Source organism: Embiotoca jacksoni, unplaced genomic scaffold, assembly GCF_022577435.1.
Source record: "Embiotoca jacksoni isolate LCO1_2020_lvr unplaced genomic scaffold, fEmbJac1.0.p SCAF_69, whole genome shotgun sequence".
NCBI classification, from domain to species: Eukaryota; Metazoa; Chordata; class Actinopteri; family Embiotocidae; genus Embiotoca; species Embiotoca jacksoni.
The window spans coordinates 696,391-716,718 of NW_027185424.1; the positions used below are offsets into that span (position 1 = coordinate 696,391).

The 20,328-nt window shown below is 42.1% G+C and overlaps 2 protein-coding genes across 3 annotated transcripts in view; both read left to right on the top strand.

Moving 5' to 3' along the window:
* Positions 1 to 1,922: 1,922 nt before the first annotated feature.
* On the top strand, positions 1,923 to 11,625 carry LOC138214225 (actin-related protein 2/3 complex subunit 1A-A). The gene is made up of 10 exons (XM_069175621.1): positions 1,923 to 2,047; positions 2,753 to 2,888; positions 4,450 to 4,554; positions 5,602 to 5,824; positions 6,066 to 6,173; positions 7,511 to 7,717; positions 8,862 to 8,937; positions 9,318 to 9,508; positions 10,153 to 10,243; positions 10,971 to 11,625. Exons 2-10 carry the CDS (start codon positions 2,825 to 2,827, stop codon positions 10,974 to 10,976), a joined length of 1,071 nt encoding a protein of 356 aa, XP_069031722.1. The 5' UTR covers positions 1,923 to 2,047; positions 2,753 to 2,824; the 3' UTR covers positions 10,977 to 11,625.
* Positions 11,626 to 12,398: 773 nt separating this feature from the next.
* The window catches only part of wipi1 (WD repeat domain, phosphoinositide interacting 1), a 34,752-nt gene continuing 26,822 nt past the window's right edge, over positions 12,399 to 20,328 (top strand). Inside the window, exons 1-3 of one of the 2 annotated variants that reach the window (XM_069175622.1) lie at positions 12,399 to 12,747; positions 15,782 to 15,864; positions 18,027 to 18,196. In XM_069175622.1, the coding sequence (XP_069031723.1) occupies positions 12,659 to 12,747; positions 15,782 to 15,864; positions 18,027 to 18,196 (342 nt within the window). In that variant the 5' untranslated portion in view covers positions 12,399 to 12,658. The remainder of the gene's footprint in view (positions 12,748 to 15,781; positions 15,865 to 18,026; positions 18,197 to 20,328) is intronic. The other variant, XM_069175623.1, reaches the window with a different exon arrangement.

The following is a 20,328-nucleotide window of genomic DNA, read 5'->3' on the forward strand; positions in this document are numbered from 1 at the left end:
TTTCTGAGTGGCTTGGATTGTTTCTAACATAATGGGCTTCCACATGGGAAGGAAAAAACGGTTGTCGGAGGATACGAGAGCCGTAGTTGCACTGCATGACGTCCACCAAGTAGGTTCCCTGACCTGAATCCAACACAACACCTCGGAGGGGAATATTGGATTTTTAGTGGCCAAAAGATAGTTTGGAGCAGGAAAAAGTTCACTAACATCATCTATTATCACGTTCATAATGTCTGAATAAATCTGTTTTATTTAATCTTAGCTTTCATTAAAGTATAAATTGTTTCACACTGGCATACACAATGGCATGAACCTGACTTCATGTGTGGAGCCTCCATGCCAATAAGTAAAGTACATCCCTACGTGATGAGTGGAGACCACACCTGGTTGAAAACCTCACAACTTGTTCTGTTAATTGGTAACAGGTCAGTAACATGATTGGGTATAAAAAAAAAAAAAAAGAGCTTCTCAGGCAGTCTATTTGCAGTAAACATGTGTTTCACTGTGAAAGACTGCGTGGGCAAATAGTGCAACAATCTTAGAATAATGTTCCTGAATGGGATTTCATCATCTATGGTAGAGAACTCAGAAATCTCTGTACGCAAGGGAGGCAGAAAGTCATTATTGGATGGCTGTGATCTCTGGGCCATCAGGCTGCACTGCATTAAAAACAGAAATCATTGCATGGGCTCAGGAACACTTCCAAATTGAATTTATTGTGCATCATGATGCATACGTTTAATTGTTGTATTAGTTGGCTGTAGGTTGCAATTGAGCATTTAGTTTAAAACTGTGTTGTAGGGGCGGCTCTAGTTGTCAGTAACTTTACAGCTTGGTAACTGTCTCTGGTCTGGCAGTCTATTTCTTAGATGCCTTTCTTCATTATAGGAAAGGTCAACTGTTCAAGGTAAAGTCTGAGGAGGTGTGTTTTTAGTTTTTAGACTTTCTGCCATCCTGATGTCATTGGGGAGCTCATTCTACCATTTAGGAGCCAACGTTCAGGAACACGATCAAACTGTGTTTTCCTGCGATCTGAAATTCATCTCTGAAATTCTGGAGAACTTCAGAACTGATGAAGGCTTTCGGATGAGAGGTGCACCATCTTAAAGAATTTTAAGCAAGTCCAGTTGCGTTTGGATAACTCTAAAATGTCATCATCTCTCTCGCCATTCACCTCCTTGAGATGGATTGTTGCCTGTCTGCCTCTGGACGCGTGGATCCATTAGGATTTTCCTTCAATCTTAACTCATCTACGATCCAATCAACAGACAGGAAAAGGGATTGTTTCCCTGAGAGTGCAGCTTTAACTCTCAGAACAGATCTCACAATGCATACACAACGACAAAGACATCCATATCTATATCATATCTATTGTCTAACAATCGTTATGAGTACATTTATCCTTGGTTAGCAGTCAGAGTCATAGCCAGTGTATCATAGAAGAGATGCTTTCTCTGGACATCCTGATTCCATCCTTTACTCCAAACTATTACTTTCACCAATGATTTGTTTATTGTGACTTGCACGTTCATGGTGTCTCTGTAACACTTATGCTAATCTGTCAAACTCCTCGTTGTCCACAAGTGTTGTCTCCCACCTCCGCCTGGATTCCTTCATGATAAAAGTGTCACCTCAAAAACAAACCAACAAAAACAACAACAATGTAACCAGTAGGCTATTTGAGAAAAAAGGTGGCAGCATATAGTGATAAATGTAATAGATAATTTACAAATAATGTAACTAACATCTAAAGTTTCAAAGATAAAGGATATGTTGAGAGGATTGTTTTCGAATGAATTGTTGTGTAAATTGGTGGCTGCGGCTCTATGCTGCCTGGAGACATTTATTCCCAACAAACTGGCTACGGAGATCTTGCTCAACAGCTATTAGCAGACACACCCACCTTTCTCTCACTCCCTTCAGTTATACCACAGTCACTTCCTTCAACAGACCAGAGTGCACAGCTCTATTCGCGTCGACTGCCCAGAGTCCACGAATACAGCCACCGCCACTATTAGTTCAACCTGAACACACATACACAGAAAAGGTAGGTGAGGCTCTCAGCCCTCGTTGTTTTCATCAGATCTAATCAGCTTGCTTCGTTTCTGATTGCTGGTTAACCTGTTTAATGCTTAACATGCGACCTGTACAACTATGAGCAAATGTTATCCCATTTCACGCTTTCTAATGTCTGTCTAATCTAATGGATTCTGCTCTACTCTGCTAATGTCTTGTTTAAGGCAGGTTAAAAACAATAAGACCAACAAAAACAATACTTGAAATGTGCCTCTGTGTTACTGATAGTTAGTATTCTCTTAAAATCGATCAGACTGTTGGTCATTAACTGGCATATTATTAAAAAATATCCAAAGTTTTCCTCCAGCCAGGATCAGATTTTTTTACTGGGCGAAGTCACACAGACACAACAGTTAAAAGATGTTTGCACAGTGTGCACCAACCTGATAAGGGTGTAGTTATCTCAGTCTTTACTCACATAGCTAACGATGAATGACATGAAGTCTACCCATGAAGTGGGTTTACACACTTTTTCAGGACTAAGTTTTCAGGTATACATCGGAGTAATACCAAACTGATGTAAGGGTGACATCACACAAGATAGCCGAAATATGTATCAAATGTATAATGTATGAAAATCTAATGCTGCCAATTGTATGCCTCACTACTCGCATTGTTTTCAACCTAAATTTCACAAACCAGCTGTTCTTTGTCATAAGAAATCTTTCTCTTAAAGTGTCTCCCTGTCAGCGTGCAGCAACACATCAACAGGCCACATTCCAGCCGCCTCGCCTGCCTCTGCTCAGACATGTCGCTGTACAGTTTTGGCCTGGAGCCACTCTCCTGCCACACCTGGAACAAAGACAGGACCCGTAGGTGAAACAGCATACTGTCTAACCTGCTTGCATTTCCATCTAGAATAACAAACCCATGCACATAAATAAATGCAACTACCCTGTTCTTTCTCCATGAGTTGTGGGTTCAGTACAGCGAGGGACCAAACTTGAAGTGCAGCCTGCTGATACAATTTCTTCTTCCTGTAATTGCATTAATGTTGACGGGAGAACCACAGAGAATCAGGTTATCAATACAGGAAATGGACTCAGAGCTTTAATGCGTCTGACTGCACTCCAGCTGCAGCATGAGGACTACTGTAAGGCCTGTTTACGCCTGCCTTTAACATGTGTCCTGTGAAAGCACTAGAAATAATATCTAATTAATAAAAAAAAATATTGTGTGTGACTCTGCTTAGTGCAGTTGAACTGTACAGAAACTCAGAGATTTACTGAACTGGTGGCTATGAAGCAGCTGTTACATGGAAGGAGACACATGCGACCTACCTGACACTTGTTTCACCAAAGACCCTGTTGATTTATTTGTTTCCTTCCCGAGTTAGTTTGCCTCCTCTCTAATTTCTGACACATCAGACCACAACTGTGGAAGAGCCCTTATCACACTCGCAGAGTTCATTTATCCAGCAACAGATCAAAAACCCGCTGGACTTTAAAAAAAATCTAAACCTGAAACAACATGATCAGGTTGTGTAGTCATTCATTCAAAAAGCTCTGCGGTTCAGACATTTATAAATGTAAAATACGTGGGCTAAAGGCTAAAAAACAGAGTGAACAAGGAAGGCTCATTATGTTACCTGCCTGTTGCTTTGACTCCCTCGTCTTTCTGTGCATGTTCACATGTTTTTTCACTTGATTATTTATGTGATGTATGTGGATTTTTTTTGTGTGTGCATATAGAGCAGAGAAGTGAGATCTGATCACAAGTGGTCACTTGGGATGCATGAATTACCCTAGAGGATAAAATAAAGGATCTATCTATCTACAGTATGTGGAGACACTCTAATGCCAGGTCTGAACACATGTACTCCGAGTGCACTTGATTTGGATCACCCCAGATAGGCCACAAGTTAATGTCAGGTCTTAACCGGGATTACTCCTGTTACACTGCAGTCTATTGTCACTGACCTCACTACATTTTTAGTAGGAATGACACCAGGATCACTGTTTCTGTTTGCCAATAAATTCACTTCTGAGAACATCGACCATTAAGTGATTATTGAACTTTGGTTGATAATAAGAAAATTAACCTAAAATTCAATGACTTCCAACAATTCCTCCATCGTCACTATCCAGCCAAAATGTTTCATACCAGACAACATGACAGCATCAACTGCTGTGGGCAGATTCCTGTGGGATTTTAAATATAAATAATTGTTCATTCTCCCAAGAGAATCCTTTTGCATTGTCCTCACAGCACTGCACTCATGATAACAGTCATGTCATTATTTGCACATTCAAAAGATAAAATCTATTAAATTTGTGACCCTGTGGCTTTAGAAATGTCTGATCTAATAGGCTTCACATTTCTGTATCATTGTTGTGCTGTTGCAGCATAAAGTGATGACATATTTGGTTGCAGAGATCGCTGTGAGTCCGAACAACAATGTGGTGAACATCTATGAGAAGAAAGGCAAAGACTGGGTCAAGATCCATGAGCTGACTGAGCACAGCGGGAGAATCACAGGTAATGAAACAGTCACTGAAGAGCTGATATCACTTCTTTCATATATATATATATATCATATATAAACAACAAGGTCACTGCTGCGGGGCATTAATCCTAAGTGATCTGAAAACCCTCAAGTTCACTGGGTGTCATCTGTTTGTTTTTTTGTAAATTGAAATTTTGCAACTGAAAGTTCATTTATGACGTTTTGAATAATGACCTGATGAAATAGATCTGAATGTCCGCCTTGTAGCTTTTGTCAAAAACGTTTATAAAAGGATGAGAGTTGAGGACAGCGTGCTGCATTTCTTTAGGTCGTAGTTTTTGCTCCAACACATGTTGGATTTTTAAGAATATTGTGAAAAAAACAAGAACAAAGTAACAACAACAATAACAAAATATGTAATTGGCATCTAAAAATATGATTGAACACAGAGATTGAACAGCATTTAGTGCACCTATTTTAGTTTTGGGGGTGGCTGACACGCAGCTGTTAGAGCAGGTTGTCCACTAATCAGAAGGTTGATGGTTCGATCCCCAGCTCCTATTGTCCACATGCCTAAGTGTCCTTTGGCAAGGTACTGAGCTCTACGTTGCTCCCGATGGTGCACCGTTAGCATGTGAATGTATTTCTGATGGCGATCATCTTGCATAGCAGCTCAGCCTCATTAGTGGGTGGATGGGAAAGTGTAGGCAAAGTGTGTACTAATCGGAAGGTTGGTGGTTCGATCCCCAGCTCCTCCTGTCCACATGTCTAAGTGTCCTTGAGCAAGACACTGAACCCCAAGTTGCTCCTGATGGTGAACCATCAGTGTGTGAATGTTCTCCTGATGGCAGCACTTTGCATGGTGATCTGTCTCATTAGTGTGTGAATGGAAAACCATGTTAAAGAGCTTTGAGGCCGAAAGGTGATAAAGACCTTCATAAGTGTAAGACAATTTATCATCTACCATTTTGATGATTCTGAATTAATGGAACAAATTAAAAAAAAAACCAATCAAGTAAAAGATATGATAAAATGCGTATTCACTGTTCCAAACATTAGCCTCGTATGTACGTCCGCAGGCATCGACTGGGCCCCGAAGTCCAACCGCATCGTGACCTGTGCCTCCGACCGTAACGCCTACGTGTGGACCCTGAAGGACGGCGTGTGGAAGCCCACCCTGGTCCTGGTGCGCATCAACCGCGCAGCCACCTGCGTGAAGTGGTCGCCGCTGGAGAACAAGTTCGCCCTGGGCAGCGGCGCTCGACTCATCTCTGTCTGCTACTTCGAGAAGGAGAATGACTGGTGAGCAGTAGAGCATCAAATCTGAACTATAAGTTTTGCACGTAAGACTTTATGATATTAGTTTTCAAGGCCTGAAGTATTTCAGTGGGAGAACTGGAGCCTGAGAATGGTGAAGGACCACCACATTAAGTCCAGAGCAAAACATCTGTCAGCTTTTCAAACTTTACTTCACACACAGGTTGCCATGACTTTTGCGAAGTACATTTAAATACAAGGTTTTAGCATTCGTTGTTTCCTTTAGGTGGCTGAGTAAGCACATAAAGAAGGCCATTCGTTCCACAGTCCTGAGTCTGGACTGGCATCCCAACAACATCCTGCTGGCAACTGGGTCTGCAGACTTTCACTGCAGGTGAGACTCTGATGTAGAGGAGGGCGATCGGACTGAAGTCTTAGTTCTACACAAAAAGAGCCAGAGAACAACACTTCCACAAAACAAAAGTGGACAGAAATGCATTTGAACTTCTAGGAGGACAGCCTGTGGGCATGTGATCCAGATCAAACATACGCCAACATGTTTCTCACTCCTACTTGCACCAAATGGTGTGATGACATAATCAGGGAGCGAGTCTTAGAAAGGACACTTTTCGCAATAGTCACCAGGACACACGTGTGGAATAATCTGCTGATAATAGTCCTGAACAGTTGCACTTTTCCCATTTTAAAAATGAATGGGGGATATGAAGACTTTTGTATGACACAACAACCAGAAACTGAGGCAGTCAAAGTAGGAATATTAAAAGAATTATCAGAGTTAATTATAGGTGTTTTTGTCACTTACAAACTTAAGGTTCTCAAAATGTGGGGGAGGATGGGACAATGTGTTTGTGCTAATCAAAAGGAAATCAGTACGACAGAACTCGGCCTGTCTGTTCCAAACCTCTGAAAACAGACTCAGAAAGGACCAGACTTGCTCTTCAAAAAAAGACACTCCATGAAAATAAATAGAGATGGCACCAACTAATATTCCTAGTATTTCAGGATGCACGTTAACTTTGTGAGTAAAACTGAAAGGTGCCCCACTTACCTGTTGTCCTCCAGCACACACCTTTTATATGCTGATCTCATCCTGCAACAGACTGATTGCAGCACTAAATCTTTGTCCTTCTTCCATTCATAAGATACGAACTGTCCTTCTTGCATTTGGCAGCTGCGACTGTGTTGACTTTAAGGCAGGATTATGTGTTCTGCGTCTTTTTCTATTATTATAGTTTGCTCTTTGTAAAATGTGGCGCTCTGCTGCCAGTACACTTGTCCATGTTTGTGATGGATCAGATGTTCTCTTTTATGTGACATGCTTATGGCTGCATTAAGAAACCAGTTGATAACCACCTTGTTGGGATCTCGTAGCGTGATCATGTCCCGGGTATGTTGAACCTGCTTCATGGGACAGGCTGCTGGGGAGGGAGGGAAGAAATCCTTGACAAGCACTTTGCCGAATACCAGGCACGTGAAATAAAATGATACATTTGTGAGCTGTTCTTCAAGGTTCACATCTTAATGAGGAAGTCGTACGTCTGGATTTTTAAAGCCACAGGTTGTGAAGTTACCTTGTTTGTTTTGATCTTTTCATGAGGTTTGTTAACAGAATTATAGAATAAGAAATAAAACCATAGAATAATTCTAGACGGGGGTAAAGTGGCATCTTGAGGTCGCAGATTTCAACCAACGGATCTCCGTGCTTCTCAGGGTTTTCTCGGCCTACATCAAGGACATCGAGGACAAGCCTGGACCCACTGCTTGGGGGGCCAAGATGCCCTTTGGGGAGCTCCTGCTGGAGCATAAGGACTGTGGCGGGTGGGTGCACAGCGTGTCCTTCTCCTCCAGCGGAGACCAGCTGGCCTGGGTGGCACACAACAGCAGCATCACTGTGGTCGACGCGGCACAGGGGAAGGAGTGAGTACTGCTGCCACATCACTTATTCCACCAGGATGACCGGTGGTGTCAAATACTGTCATCAGAGTCAGGGACACACACAGGGCCCTCCGTGAACAGCAGATTTGAAGAAAGAAATCAGTAGTGACAAAGGTTCAAGGTTCATTTATTTGTCATTCCGACCATATCCATATAATACACACACTGTGGGACGAGATCACGTTTCTCAAGACCAGGGTGCACAGGTAATTATCTAAAAATTCCTGAACACACAACTAAAATGTGTTGCTAAAAACATACATAAAACACAGCTCAGACACAGAATTCGAAGACAATAATAGAACTACAGAGAGTACGAGTAAGAGGTAGTAAATACAATACTTAAAATACAGTGGCAAGTATGTCCTGTAGTAAAAGGCTCAGTAGAGCAGCATGAATAGAGTCCAACAAGGTGCCGAGTGTTCCATGTTTAACAGTCTTATGTGGAAAGAAACTGTTAAGACAGAGAGAGTCGATCTATTCTGGGCCGGTGGGAACGAGTCGCGGTTGGATCACCGAGTGGTGCGTACGAAAGTACTTGTATGGAAGAAAAAGTCAGTGCTGACTGTTTTTTTAGACAAATCTGCAGGTTTCAGGCATCACTGAGGGACCTGGCTGATTGACCTCTGTCTTGAAACCGATTTAAAATGCATCCCAAATAAGTAAAGAAGGGTTTTATGAGTAACTTCACTGTGATCAGTTAATGAGAGGGAATGTCTCTACCTGCATCTCACTATTTAGACAGATCAGCTGTGGTACAAATTGGACAAACGTTGACCAAACACCATGTCACATGGCTTAAAATCTGACAGGAAGTGATCCACAAACGTGCAAAACTTGTTTCATGTTTACAAATGTTTAAATATCACTATTTACATTTGTACAACCTACACTATATCATTTACATTTGAAATAATAATGCATGTTTGCAGAATATTTTATGTATATTAGATCATTATTCTATAATTTTACACAACTCAAAGGAAAACACGCATGTTTGATGGCAATGAGATATTTGTGGATCATGGTACACTTTTGTGAATGGCTGTTAATATTCAGTAACATAAATATTCAGGAATCTAATTTCTTTCACTCCATGTTTGACATGACGTCCTGCTGTGCTCAGGGTAACCCAGCTGACCACTGACCGTCTGCCACTGTCGAGCATCCTCTATGTCAGCCCCACTGAGATCGTTGCTGCGGTAACTACTTCCTGCTCCGTGCTCGTGTGTGCATGCTCTAAACTCCATGCTCTCCAACCCTCTCCTCAATCTTAACCCCAACTTTAACCATCCTGCAAAAGAACAACCAATCACAGGCAGACTGTCGTTCCCGCTGATCCAATCTTGCAGCAGCCATTTTGTTGTTTTGTTTGTCTCCTCTCTCTTTTCTTTGATATGTTTTTGCAGCTATTTCAAAGAATAAAACTACTTTAGTGACTCTGAGGGCTTATTTTAGAAAGTTTTGTGCAATAACACAAGGATGACTCATTTCAATGTCACGCCGTCATGCTGCTCAGCTAACGTTTTTAAAACGTGCTTCAGTATACACTTGTGCCATTAATCTCTTGTGTCAATTTCAGGGTCATGACTGTTGCCCCTACCAGTTCACATATAAGGGTCCGGGCACTCTGGAGTTTGTGAAGAAGCTGGACATCCCCAAGCAGACATCGAAGGGCAGCATGTCCGCCATGCAACACTTCCGCAACCTGGACAAGAGGGCCACTGAGGAGGACGACAACGAGCTGAACACCCTTCACCAGAACAGCATCACGTAAGGGACGCTGCTGATTTTCACCAAAGACGCTCTCAGTTTAACAGCAACATATTTTAACTTTACTGGATGTCATTCTAAATATTTCACTCATATATCTCTTTTTCTATCATTTAACTACTGTTGATTCATATAAGAATAAAATTCCCAGAGGACATTTTAAAAACATTTAACAAGTTGGCCCTACAATCAAGTCACAGTTCTTGGTGTGGATCTGGACCCAACAGCACCACCACATGGTCACTATGGTTTGTCTCTCAACCCCTGAACCAAAAGCAAAGTTTCTGATTTTCTGCCTAATCTGAATGTTTTGCACCTGGCCGGGCGTCCTGACATCCTCAGTGAAACTACTTCCTCACAGAAGAGCATCTATTGGCACATTTCAGACATATTGCCTTTATGTGTTGACATTAATACCAGACTGAGCCCCAGTTATATCTGTACAAAAGCAGATAAATCCCAAACAAGATAGCTGCTATCTTTTTTTTTCATCACAGTTGTTATTTAATATTTTACAGTTCATTCAGTGCCAAACTGGACGTTTCCTGCGATGCCTGCTGGCAGCTTTCTAGTGTGATTACAATAGAAAAGAAAGCCTGTTTAGTTTGGCTTTTGTAAGCTTTGCATTGTGTTGTGTTGTGCAGGCAGCTGTGTATTGTATCAGGGGAGAAAGCCAAAGTAGAGAAGTACAGCAGTGTGGGTCTGGATGGAGCCATGGTCATCTGGGATTTTAAGGTACATGTGTCAAACTCTTATCTTCAGTGCAAAGAGAAGATGAGCTTCAGTAATCTGACTGCAGAGATTAGAACTCAGTTGTGTTTTAGTGCATTTGAACCAATTACCCTTTGATGTGAGGTTAATTGGTACTAATGACGGTAAATGCTTTTCAAATTGGTTTATAGAATATTTCCTTTGGTGGAAATGAGTCATATGAAAGTATAATGGGAAACTTTAAAATAAATATCTTAACTTGTGGCAGCTGATGTAAAGAGTGCTGGATGCAGTTGAAAACTTTGGGGGGGAAAGTGAGCAAGTGTAATTTGAATTTAGATCATTTTCTCAAAGAATTTGTGTTTTGACTCATTTTCCTTCACAGACACTGAGAACAATTAGTGCACTCAATGTATTCATGTAATTTGTATGATAGTTGAAGCCATCTTAATGGCTGCCAGTACAGGGATACTTCATGATATCTCTGATTCCCAGATGATTTATCAGTGCATAACTTCAGTCAGGAGTTAGTTACAGATCATCGCATTGAGCAAATATTACATGAAGGCTGTGAAATGTCATGTTTGATTCCAGAAAGCCGTGATCATGTTGACAATATACTGAAGGAAGCAATCTACTGCATGTGTGCTGCCAGTGTCAGCTGTCAGCTGTAATACAGCATGTAATACTACTCTCATGCGTCAATATAGCCCAGAGGATCAACTAACATGTGTGTCCTCTTATTTTGCAGCACTGAGTCCACACAGGTTGTCAGTCCTTGAGGTCTCGGAGGATCAAACACATCCTCATACCATCATCTGTTTTTGAGCGACTGAAAAACATGTTCTTTTGTATTTTGAATAAATAAACAGGCCAATGTAATGACTAACTCTTCACATTCATGTTGTGTATTCATTGTGTTTCATATTAGTTTTTTTCCTACGACCTGTGTTGAACCATATTTATGTCCAGTGATGTGTGAAAATAAGGTTTTAGGTTTAGATTCTTGTCCTTCATGTAATACCATCAGAGAGGTGTCTGGTTGTCCTGGACTCAATCTACAGCAGGACAACAAACCCAAACAGTCATTAAGAACTATCTTCAGCCTGAAGAAGAAACCCTGCAGGAAATGGTCAGACCTTCACAGAGCCCCAATCTCAAGATCCTGGAGTCGGTCCGGGATGATGCATGAAGACAGAGAAGACAGTGAGACAGCCTGAATCCACAGAGGAACTGCGGCAAATTCACCAAGAGCTTTATGCTGCTTGATTCCTCATCATTGACATTCTTCTCTCTTTCTTCACAAGCTTCTCAACTCCAGGGAAGTGCCATCACTTGAGTATTAGTGCCGTTTAAAACAAGTACATTGTCAAATTATGTTTTAATAAAATAAATACAAAGATTAATGAATGCAGATGCTTTGAATGCTTACATGAAACCAAATACAAGTGTTGAATCATAATACACTCAGTACTTTAGTGGACTGAGACTGTGTTCACAGCGTGTTGTCAATCAATTCTCACCCTGGGAACGTCCAACTGCAGCGTTTTAGTGTCAAAAGGTTTTAGAGATAAAAACGTTTCTGTTAATAACGTTCTTCATCACATGATAATGAATCTTACAGATTTATTTTCTGGTCGAGAAGTTGCATTATTGTGAAAATATGTAAGTAGGTTCGGTCCCTTGACAGAGACTTTCTCAGAACAACACACTTGTTTGTGTATACAGGCCAAATAACTTTAAGAAAGACATTATGTTCAGCAGTTATAAACTAGCCTATTCAAACTGCTGCACATTTCAATAAACCTCAGATGCAGTCACAGCATCCAGCCGGGTTAGGGTACCCTTACAATGATGACGTAATCAGTACAGATTAAAACAAATAAAAATAAAAAATAAAAAAAACTACAAAAGGTAAAAACTGTAAGGAGGATAAGATAAGATAAGATAAGATAAGATAAGATAAGATAAGATAAGATAAGTTAACCCGGTTTGGCCGTTTAATGTTGGAGATATTACTACATCACATGAATGGAGGGACACAAACAAAGCCCACTCAGCCAATAAAAACTCCCTCTTTTACACTCGACCAATCAAAATCGCAGGCAGCGACAACATAGTTAGACTGTCAGCCAATCCTGATAGGCGGAGGTGTGACGTAGAGCCGTCAGCTGTTCTTGTTTTGCCTCTTTTTTTGCTCCTCTTTTTCCTGGTGGGTCTCGATCACCGTCCTCTGCAATAACCGCACCAAAACAGGATTTGACCGTGTTTCCAGCGGAGAAAGCCGCTGATCTTCTGCGGGCTCTCACCTTCACATCGGCCGCGACATTTTTCTTCCAAATTGGAGCCGTCTTCCGCCGACATCGAGCGACGAGGAGCAGCCGATCCCAGGCCTCCAATCCAGCTCGGAGGGAGGGAAGGAGGTGGCTGGGGATCGGGATGGAGACCGGAGAGGGTGCAGGCGGGTCGGGCGAACCGGACGGACCGGGGCTCCGGTTTGGCTGCGCCTCCTTCAACCAAGACTCCACGTAAGCAAGTCATCCTGACTGAGTCCTCCCTGAAAGGGTAGCCGACGTTTCGTCGCTCTGAACAGGTGTGCCAACAAGTCTGGTGAGGACAAATGAGCCGATCTGCTCCTAAACACTTCCTGCAGTCCTGCAGGTAAAGAGGCATCCCCCCGGTGGTCCGGTTACTGTGAGCAGCTCCACTCAGTCCGACATGACGGCAGTTCCCTCTGAGGCTCCTTGAACTTTTTACCTTCAGTGTTGTTGTTAAAGGGAGTTTGTCCTCAGGGGGTAAGGACGGTGACCTGCAAGTCCCTCTTGATAAATTAGTGATTTGAGGCTATATCAATTAAATTGACTGCTTTGGTTCTGGAGGAGCTTCCATTATTCTGAGAATAGAACCCTGATGATGTCATAGTGACGTCATCAGGGTTCTCTTGGCTTGGCCTAACAGACCATTTACCAGAAATCTGTGGGAAAACAGGTGATTCTGGAGTTTAAAAGATGTTGGTGATTGTATCACATGGTGGGGTTAATGAAGGACAATGCCGAGTTGCATTATGGGAAATATTGGATCCTGCACTTTACGGCTGGACCCAGAGACAAGGGACTCAAAGTCTGCATGTGTTGGCCTCTGCAACGGGTCAAATGATCTCCTCCATAGAAGCAGTCAGACCTTGTTTCACCTTTAACACCAAACAGGGCTTCAGGGTCTTTGGACCTCTGCTGGATGAAGTCTGTCTCTCACCCCTCAGCTTTCTGGACTGCTCACCCATCAATCACAGCCGCCCTGTTAGTTGCCCAGTATTACCACAGTAAATTGTGTGTTATAGAAACTCTGCTCTTCTAAAAGTTGCTCTTATTTTCTTGTGAAAGATCAACTGTCTGCCCAACAGTTGCTTAAATTCAAAGGGTGTAACTGGTGTAATTCATGTCACTTAGAGTGATGGCCACCAGCTGCCTTGTCAAACAGTAATAAAATCATACTCATACAGAAAGTTGCTTTAGTTCCTCTTATTGTAAATTAAAGTTCCCACACAGGCCTCCTTCTGGCATGTGCTCATTCAGTCAAAGCGCTGTGTAATCCGAAGATAAGAGCAGGATGTTGTGAAACGTGTCCATCACCATGAGCTGCCCTCAGATCCACCATGCGTACTCATGTCCAGCCTGTGTGCCAGTAAACAGCAGTTTCCTGCTCGTCACACAACCAGCTTGTTTTGGAGGGGCAGCGATAATTCACGTTTTCTTCAGTAGAGTTCAGCAGGTTTCCTCCTTTTAAGAAACAAGACGAGACAGGACAGGAATGTACAAATCTCCCCGTGGAGAATGAAGACACAAGTGGCCATTAAGAAAACGGTGTAAAATGATGAGATGTTGCAGACGGGTTAAACACTATGTTTTTCAGAAGGTTACTGAGTCAGCACATACTGCGCGAGGCTCCTTATGAAGCAGGTACGAGACAGGAAGGGTTCGTTTGACCAAAACATCAAATGAAAATGTAATTATCAGTCCTGAGGGGAGAAACATGGGTAACGATTAACAGACAAGATCGTGTGACATTATGTTATTTCACATCATGTTACCACATGATTACACCAAGTCATGTCACCGTACCACATCCCTCACCCCCAGCATCATCATCATCATCATCATCATCATCATCATCATCATCATCATCATCATCATCACCACTCGTCAACTCATGATGTCTTATCCTGTCCTATATTACAGTACAGTACCGTAGAAAGTTTATAGTGGCGACAATTCTCTGATGAATCACGACACAATTTCATTGTTAATTGTGATTCTACAACATTTGAAATGAGACGCTGAGTTCTGATTTCTGGTGTTTTACCAGCAGCTCTGACTCGTCTCCCTCCTGCACCTCCTGTCCTCTGTAGACTATTAAAATGTGTTTTCATCGTTACTCAGCTTCCTGTTGCCACACTTTGGTGGCATGCAGTACATAATTGATTACAGAGGTCTCGTTAGTTTATGGGAATACATCCATATCCACAATAATGTCACTGCTGTAAACAGCCTGCTGAGACAGAAAAGGAAAACAACTCAACAATAAAACACTGAAGACAGAAAACTATTTTAGCTAAAGTAAACAGATCAGACTTTTATAAATATGTAATGAACTTCTACAAACAGCTGGAACAAAATGTCATCTCTTGTTAATGTTTTCTGAAAACCTGGATTACATTCATTACTGCTGAGTGTCATTAATCCGACCGGTTATAGGCTCCGCCTTCATCGCGCTGAAGTTGGATTTTTACAGACATTTCAGTTTGTAATAGATTGTAGAGCAAAGTGAAAAAAGCAAAAGTCCACATACAGGAAGGGTGCTTTGTGATGTTGGAGAGCTGTGTGAGGGCTCCTCCATCAAGGCACGAACAACAGGACCTTTGTGTTGTTTGTTATGTTTACGGACCAATATTGGTGCTGAAATAGAGGAAGTGAAACAAATTGGTTGTCACATTAAGAACAGTCACCCATATTTATTGACATAAATCTACTTAGTATGATTCTATAAAAAAAAGTATTCTGAAATTCAAAATCTAATTTAAAAACAATCGAATGCTTTAAATGCTGTGAGAAGATAAAGGAAGCAGTGAAGAACTTCTCTGAAACAGTCGGAGGATCCAACCGGCTCTTTTCAAAACTGCCCACTTGGATACTTCTGGGTCGTTTCACTACTTTGGGACCTCCTAAGTCTTCTCCTCACTTCTTTATTTGTCAGGTGACCCCACCAGGGGTCCGTTGGGACCGGGGAAGATCATGTGATGATGTGGAACTGAATGCACCCCAAGTCCTCATCAAGAAGTTTCCCCTGTTTCCAGATGGAGAACATATTTAGATTCATTACTTCCCTGCTAAGAATGTCTGTAATTGAAATACTGAGAGAAGTTGGAGCTTTATAGACTCCTTCTATTTGTACTGACTGTGTGTGTGTGTGTGTGTGTGTGTGTGTGTGTGTGTGTGTGTGTGTGTGTGTGTGTGTGTGTGTGTGTGTGTGTGTGTGTGTGTGTGTGTGTGTGTGTGTGTCTTGCAGGTCGCTGGCTTTGGGAACAAAGAATGGCTACAAGCTGTTTTCTCTGACCACGGTGGAGAAGCTGGACTGCATCCATGAGAGTGGTCAGTATGGAGCTCTGACGGAGCGTCAGTGTGGGTTCAACATCCATCCACATGTAGCTGACACTTACACTCCAGTTTTTAATGGCAAAAAAAGCTTCTATACACACAGTTCATTCAACGCTGGTACTGTTACACTGACAGTTCCCTGATTCTTTCTCATAACCGGTCTCATTGTCACCAGAATAACCAGCGAGTCCCTGGTGGATCATTGACTGAGAATCACATGTCAGGCTTCACACCCTCTCCTCAGGTTTTCTTTGAAGAAACACTGAGTTTTGCAAAGACTGCCACACACAGGTTACATTCACCCGCAGCGTATAATCTGTCCTTTGTTCATTCTCTGGTTGACCTCTCATCAAGGTTAAATCTGTTTCCATGAAAATAACTTCCTCACCATGAGTTAACAAAGGAACTAAATAACCTCCACAATAATACAAAGGGCTACTTTGTATTTGTATTTTAATGATATTGAAGTATTCATATAGTGGGAAGAGTCCCAAGATACATAAAGAAAAACAAAACAATAAACATTAAAAGATGGAAAGAAAAAAATGGCAATTTTACTCGCTTAAAGTGAAATTTATAGTTCAGGAAATGTGAATGAATACTTAAAATACTGCCAACTGTGAAGTGACTATGTCTAAGAAGCTCTGAAGTGCAGCATAATCATCTTTAAGTTACAGAGCTGGTCCCATGGCTCCCTGCAGCACTGATGATTTGGTCTCTCTTGAAAAGAATATTTGACATGATGCCATAATGGACGTGTTTTTAGTTTGTCTTTAATGGACAAGGATTACGTTGTTGTCCACATCTGTTGTGTCATTTATTCAATGCAGTCCTGGTACAGTATAGATTGATATTTGGACATTTGGACAATACTTGCATGAAAAAACATGGTCACTCGTCCAACGTGGGAAGAGACTTGACATTTTAAGCAGGTTTCTGCTAAATCAGAGGATGACCTCATCAGAAGTTGAGCTAAAACAATTACAATGAATGTATGCTGACCAACAAGCAGACGACCTGAATAACCGGGTGAGGAAGGGAAGTCTCTGTGCATGTAAACAGAAGCAGTGATTATCTCGGTAAGGAGACATTTAAAAAGTCCGTCTCTCCACATCGCAGCGCTCATTCGCTCTCTTTGGGGTTTCAGGGCTGGAGGCTCAGACGAAGCTGAGCTTGCTGTAATCAGTGTTCACGACTGTTGGCAGCATCTTTCCACAGCAAATGGAGGGCACTTGGTTCCGTCAGGGTCGGCCTGACTGGGGATGAGGGCATTCACATGACATAATCCTCTCACCTAACACATATCCAACACACCCTTTTAACCATCGAGGTGCATACGGGCCTGAATACTGCCTGCAGACGTGTACGTGGACAGCTGCACCACCGTGGAGCTGCACCACCACCACCACCACCACCACCGTGGAGGTTCTGTTCATGACTTTCTGGACTCTGTTCAGAGGAAGTGCACAGCACCAACCCTGAAGCTTCTGTGACAGACAGGTTCACTCACAGGGTATTCAGGATGTTGGTCTGAGCAATATTCACACCCATCGATACATTTGTGGTTTTAACTATTAAATACTGTAAATATAAGATATTAAAGGTCCCATATTTTACACATATCTTATACTTTTTCAGTGTTATTTGCCATCTTGAAATCCATGAGATTATTTCTTTTGTTGGCTTTAAATTCTAAAAAACATTCCAATATAGCAAATATACACAGCAAATGTATTATTGTGTGATATCTGCATTTTTATGGTCAGAAATGTTATAATATTTCTTGATCTGAGCGAGGGGGAGCATGTAGACGTTAAAGAGAGGAGGGCCAAGAATGCACCTTTGAGGAACTCCACGTGATTTTTGTTTACTCAGATTCACAATTACAAGTTATACGTGTTGTCAGTACTTCAGTTACGTTCTGGTGGAGATCCCAAAGTTTCCAAAAATACTTCATCGTGTCATGTCATGTTGGGCTGTTATAACACAACAGAGTTACACAGTGTGGAGAAATCTTTGTCTTTAAGCTGAAATTAAAGAGAAGTCAGAGTTCACGAGGTTCTTTCGATGGAAGGTTCTCTGCCTCTGAAGTGGGAGTTTGATGGAGTCAGCATGAAAGCAGTTCCCCTGTCTAACTGCTCTGTGCTCCTTCCTAGCAGAGACTCCACACATCTACATTGTGGAGCGTCTGTTTTCCAGCAGTCTGGTCGTCGTGGTGAGCACCGCCATGCCGCAGCGGATGAACATCTACCACTTCAAGAAGGGGACGGAGATCTGCAACTACAGCTATCCCAACAACATCCTCGCCGTCAAGCTCAACAGACAGGTGAGTGACCCGTGGCACACCCACAATACGCCCTAATATCCATTCAAGGTGCTTTTGCATCTAAAATAAAAATCAGCTGATGTAAGTTGAGTGAGACCAATCACCACCTCAAGCTAACAGGTAACAGGTAGAACGACAGCATCTCCACCAGCTGCTGATCCTGTGAAGAGACAAAGAAACAGCTGTTGTTACCCTGCAGTGTGGACAGCTTCGTCCTGTAGTCTGACTCAGATCTTACATTTTTCTTTGATTTATGCCAACAAAACCGTGTTTGGCTGCTCGGCTTACGTACTTAAATAAGAAAGACACAGATCAGATCTCTGCTTTATTGTTCATATTTAAAACAGTATGTTTACCTGTTTACTTCACAAAAGAAAAGGCATCCAGGAAGAGGGCTGTCCAACATGCTTGGCAAATGTAATTGTGTGTTGGAGAACACAGGTTAGGTTGCTGGAGTGAACATGTCATGTCTAGTAGAGCCGTCAACATCATCTAATAATCAGTACTCATTATCCTGGTTTAACCCATATTCAGGATAATCAGATGATGCGAGTCATCCTTCTACAGTCCATATCCTCTCAGTATCAGCTGTTCACTGCAGTATGAGCCGGGTTTTTAACAGTATAAGAGGCACATTAGATGTCAGTGACAGACTTTTAAAAGTAGATCCGTGTCTCAATAACTGAACGCTTACAGCGAATCTCACATACTGGCATCGTCCCTGATTTAGTTCCAGCCAGATCTCTACCTGTGCTTCAGGTCATTCTGCTCCTCTCATCCCATGTTTCCCCATCTTTAAAAAACAAAGAGAGGAAGATCAAGATGCTTCAATATGGCACCAATCCAACTGGTGAAAAGATATATAAACCAGTAATAAAACATTAAAACCCCACCGAACACATCCAACACAGTTGTACCAAGGTGCTGATCTATCAGCACATTTGATGAAATCAGTAGATCAGTGTCGGACCACAGTGGACATAGTAGAGTGATCATGACAGTTTATTCAAACACAAGTAGATCCGTACACAGCTCAGTGGACCGTCCTCCTCTTTGCTCCGCAAGGCTCCAAGTTAAAAGCCAGTTGTTATTGTGCAAAGCTGGTTGAACCGCGAGAGACTCATGAATAAAGAATGTTCAAATGACTTTTTGGTCTCTGTAATAGGTGAAGCCACAAAACACTTGATCCTGCAATTCCCATGATGTCAGCCAGCTGCTCGCTATATAAGAATAGAAATAACTTTATTGTCTGTCCCAAAGTAACAGAAATATCTTTTACAGACATGTAGAATAGGACTCAAAACTAAAACTAAATGTCTTTCTCCTGTTTCGTTTGTACCTTAAGTTTGTAGACCTTAAATATTCATCCATAAAGAAAAGTCTCTGACCCTGAAGCTGCAATAATTATAAATGACAAAGTGGAGGGTGGTTTCTATCTCAGAGCTTCATCCACTTCTACCTCAGAGCTTCATCCACTTCTATCTCAGAGCTTCATCCACTTCTATCTCAGAGCTTCATCCACTTCTATCTCAGAGCTTCATCCACTTCTATCTCAGAGCTTCATCCACTTCTATCTCAGAGCTTCATCCACGCATTCCTTCACTCAGCTTCAGTAAACAGGAGCGCCGTGTCCTGCTGTCTCCACCGCTTCACTCCTCAGAGGACCAGTTTCACTTCCATAAATCTCCACCATCTGGGAACCTAGAAACAGCTGGGTCCAGATGTTTCCGTGCACGGTTCAAAAAAGTCGAGGAAAACTGTCTCACAATTTAGTTTTATTTCCCCCCGTCCCCCAGCCGGTCCGGGCAGGCCGTCCCCTCCTGACTCCGGGTCTGTCTGAGGTTTCTTCCTGTTAAAAGAAGGTTTTTCCTTCCAGCTGTGACTCGTGTGGAATCATTGAATTGTAGTGTTTGTCTGTAGAAGGTTGTGAGACTGTTTGAAGGACATGTGAAGTCCTCTGAAACGAAACACTGTTGAAGTTGTTTGTCCTCCACGCAGCAACGCGGGCTCTTATCATTTCCCCTCGTTGCTTCATAGTCACACACCTTGTTAGTTTAACTGATCCTGAACACACCAACCTCAGAACAACTTGACCTCTTGATCAGCTTCACGTTGAGGGTTGATTTGGTTCA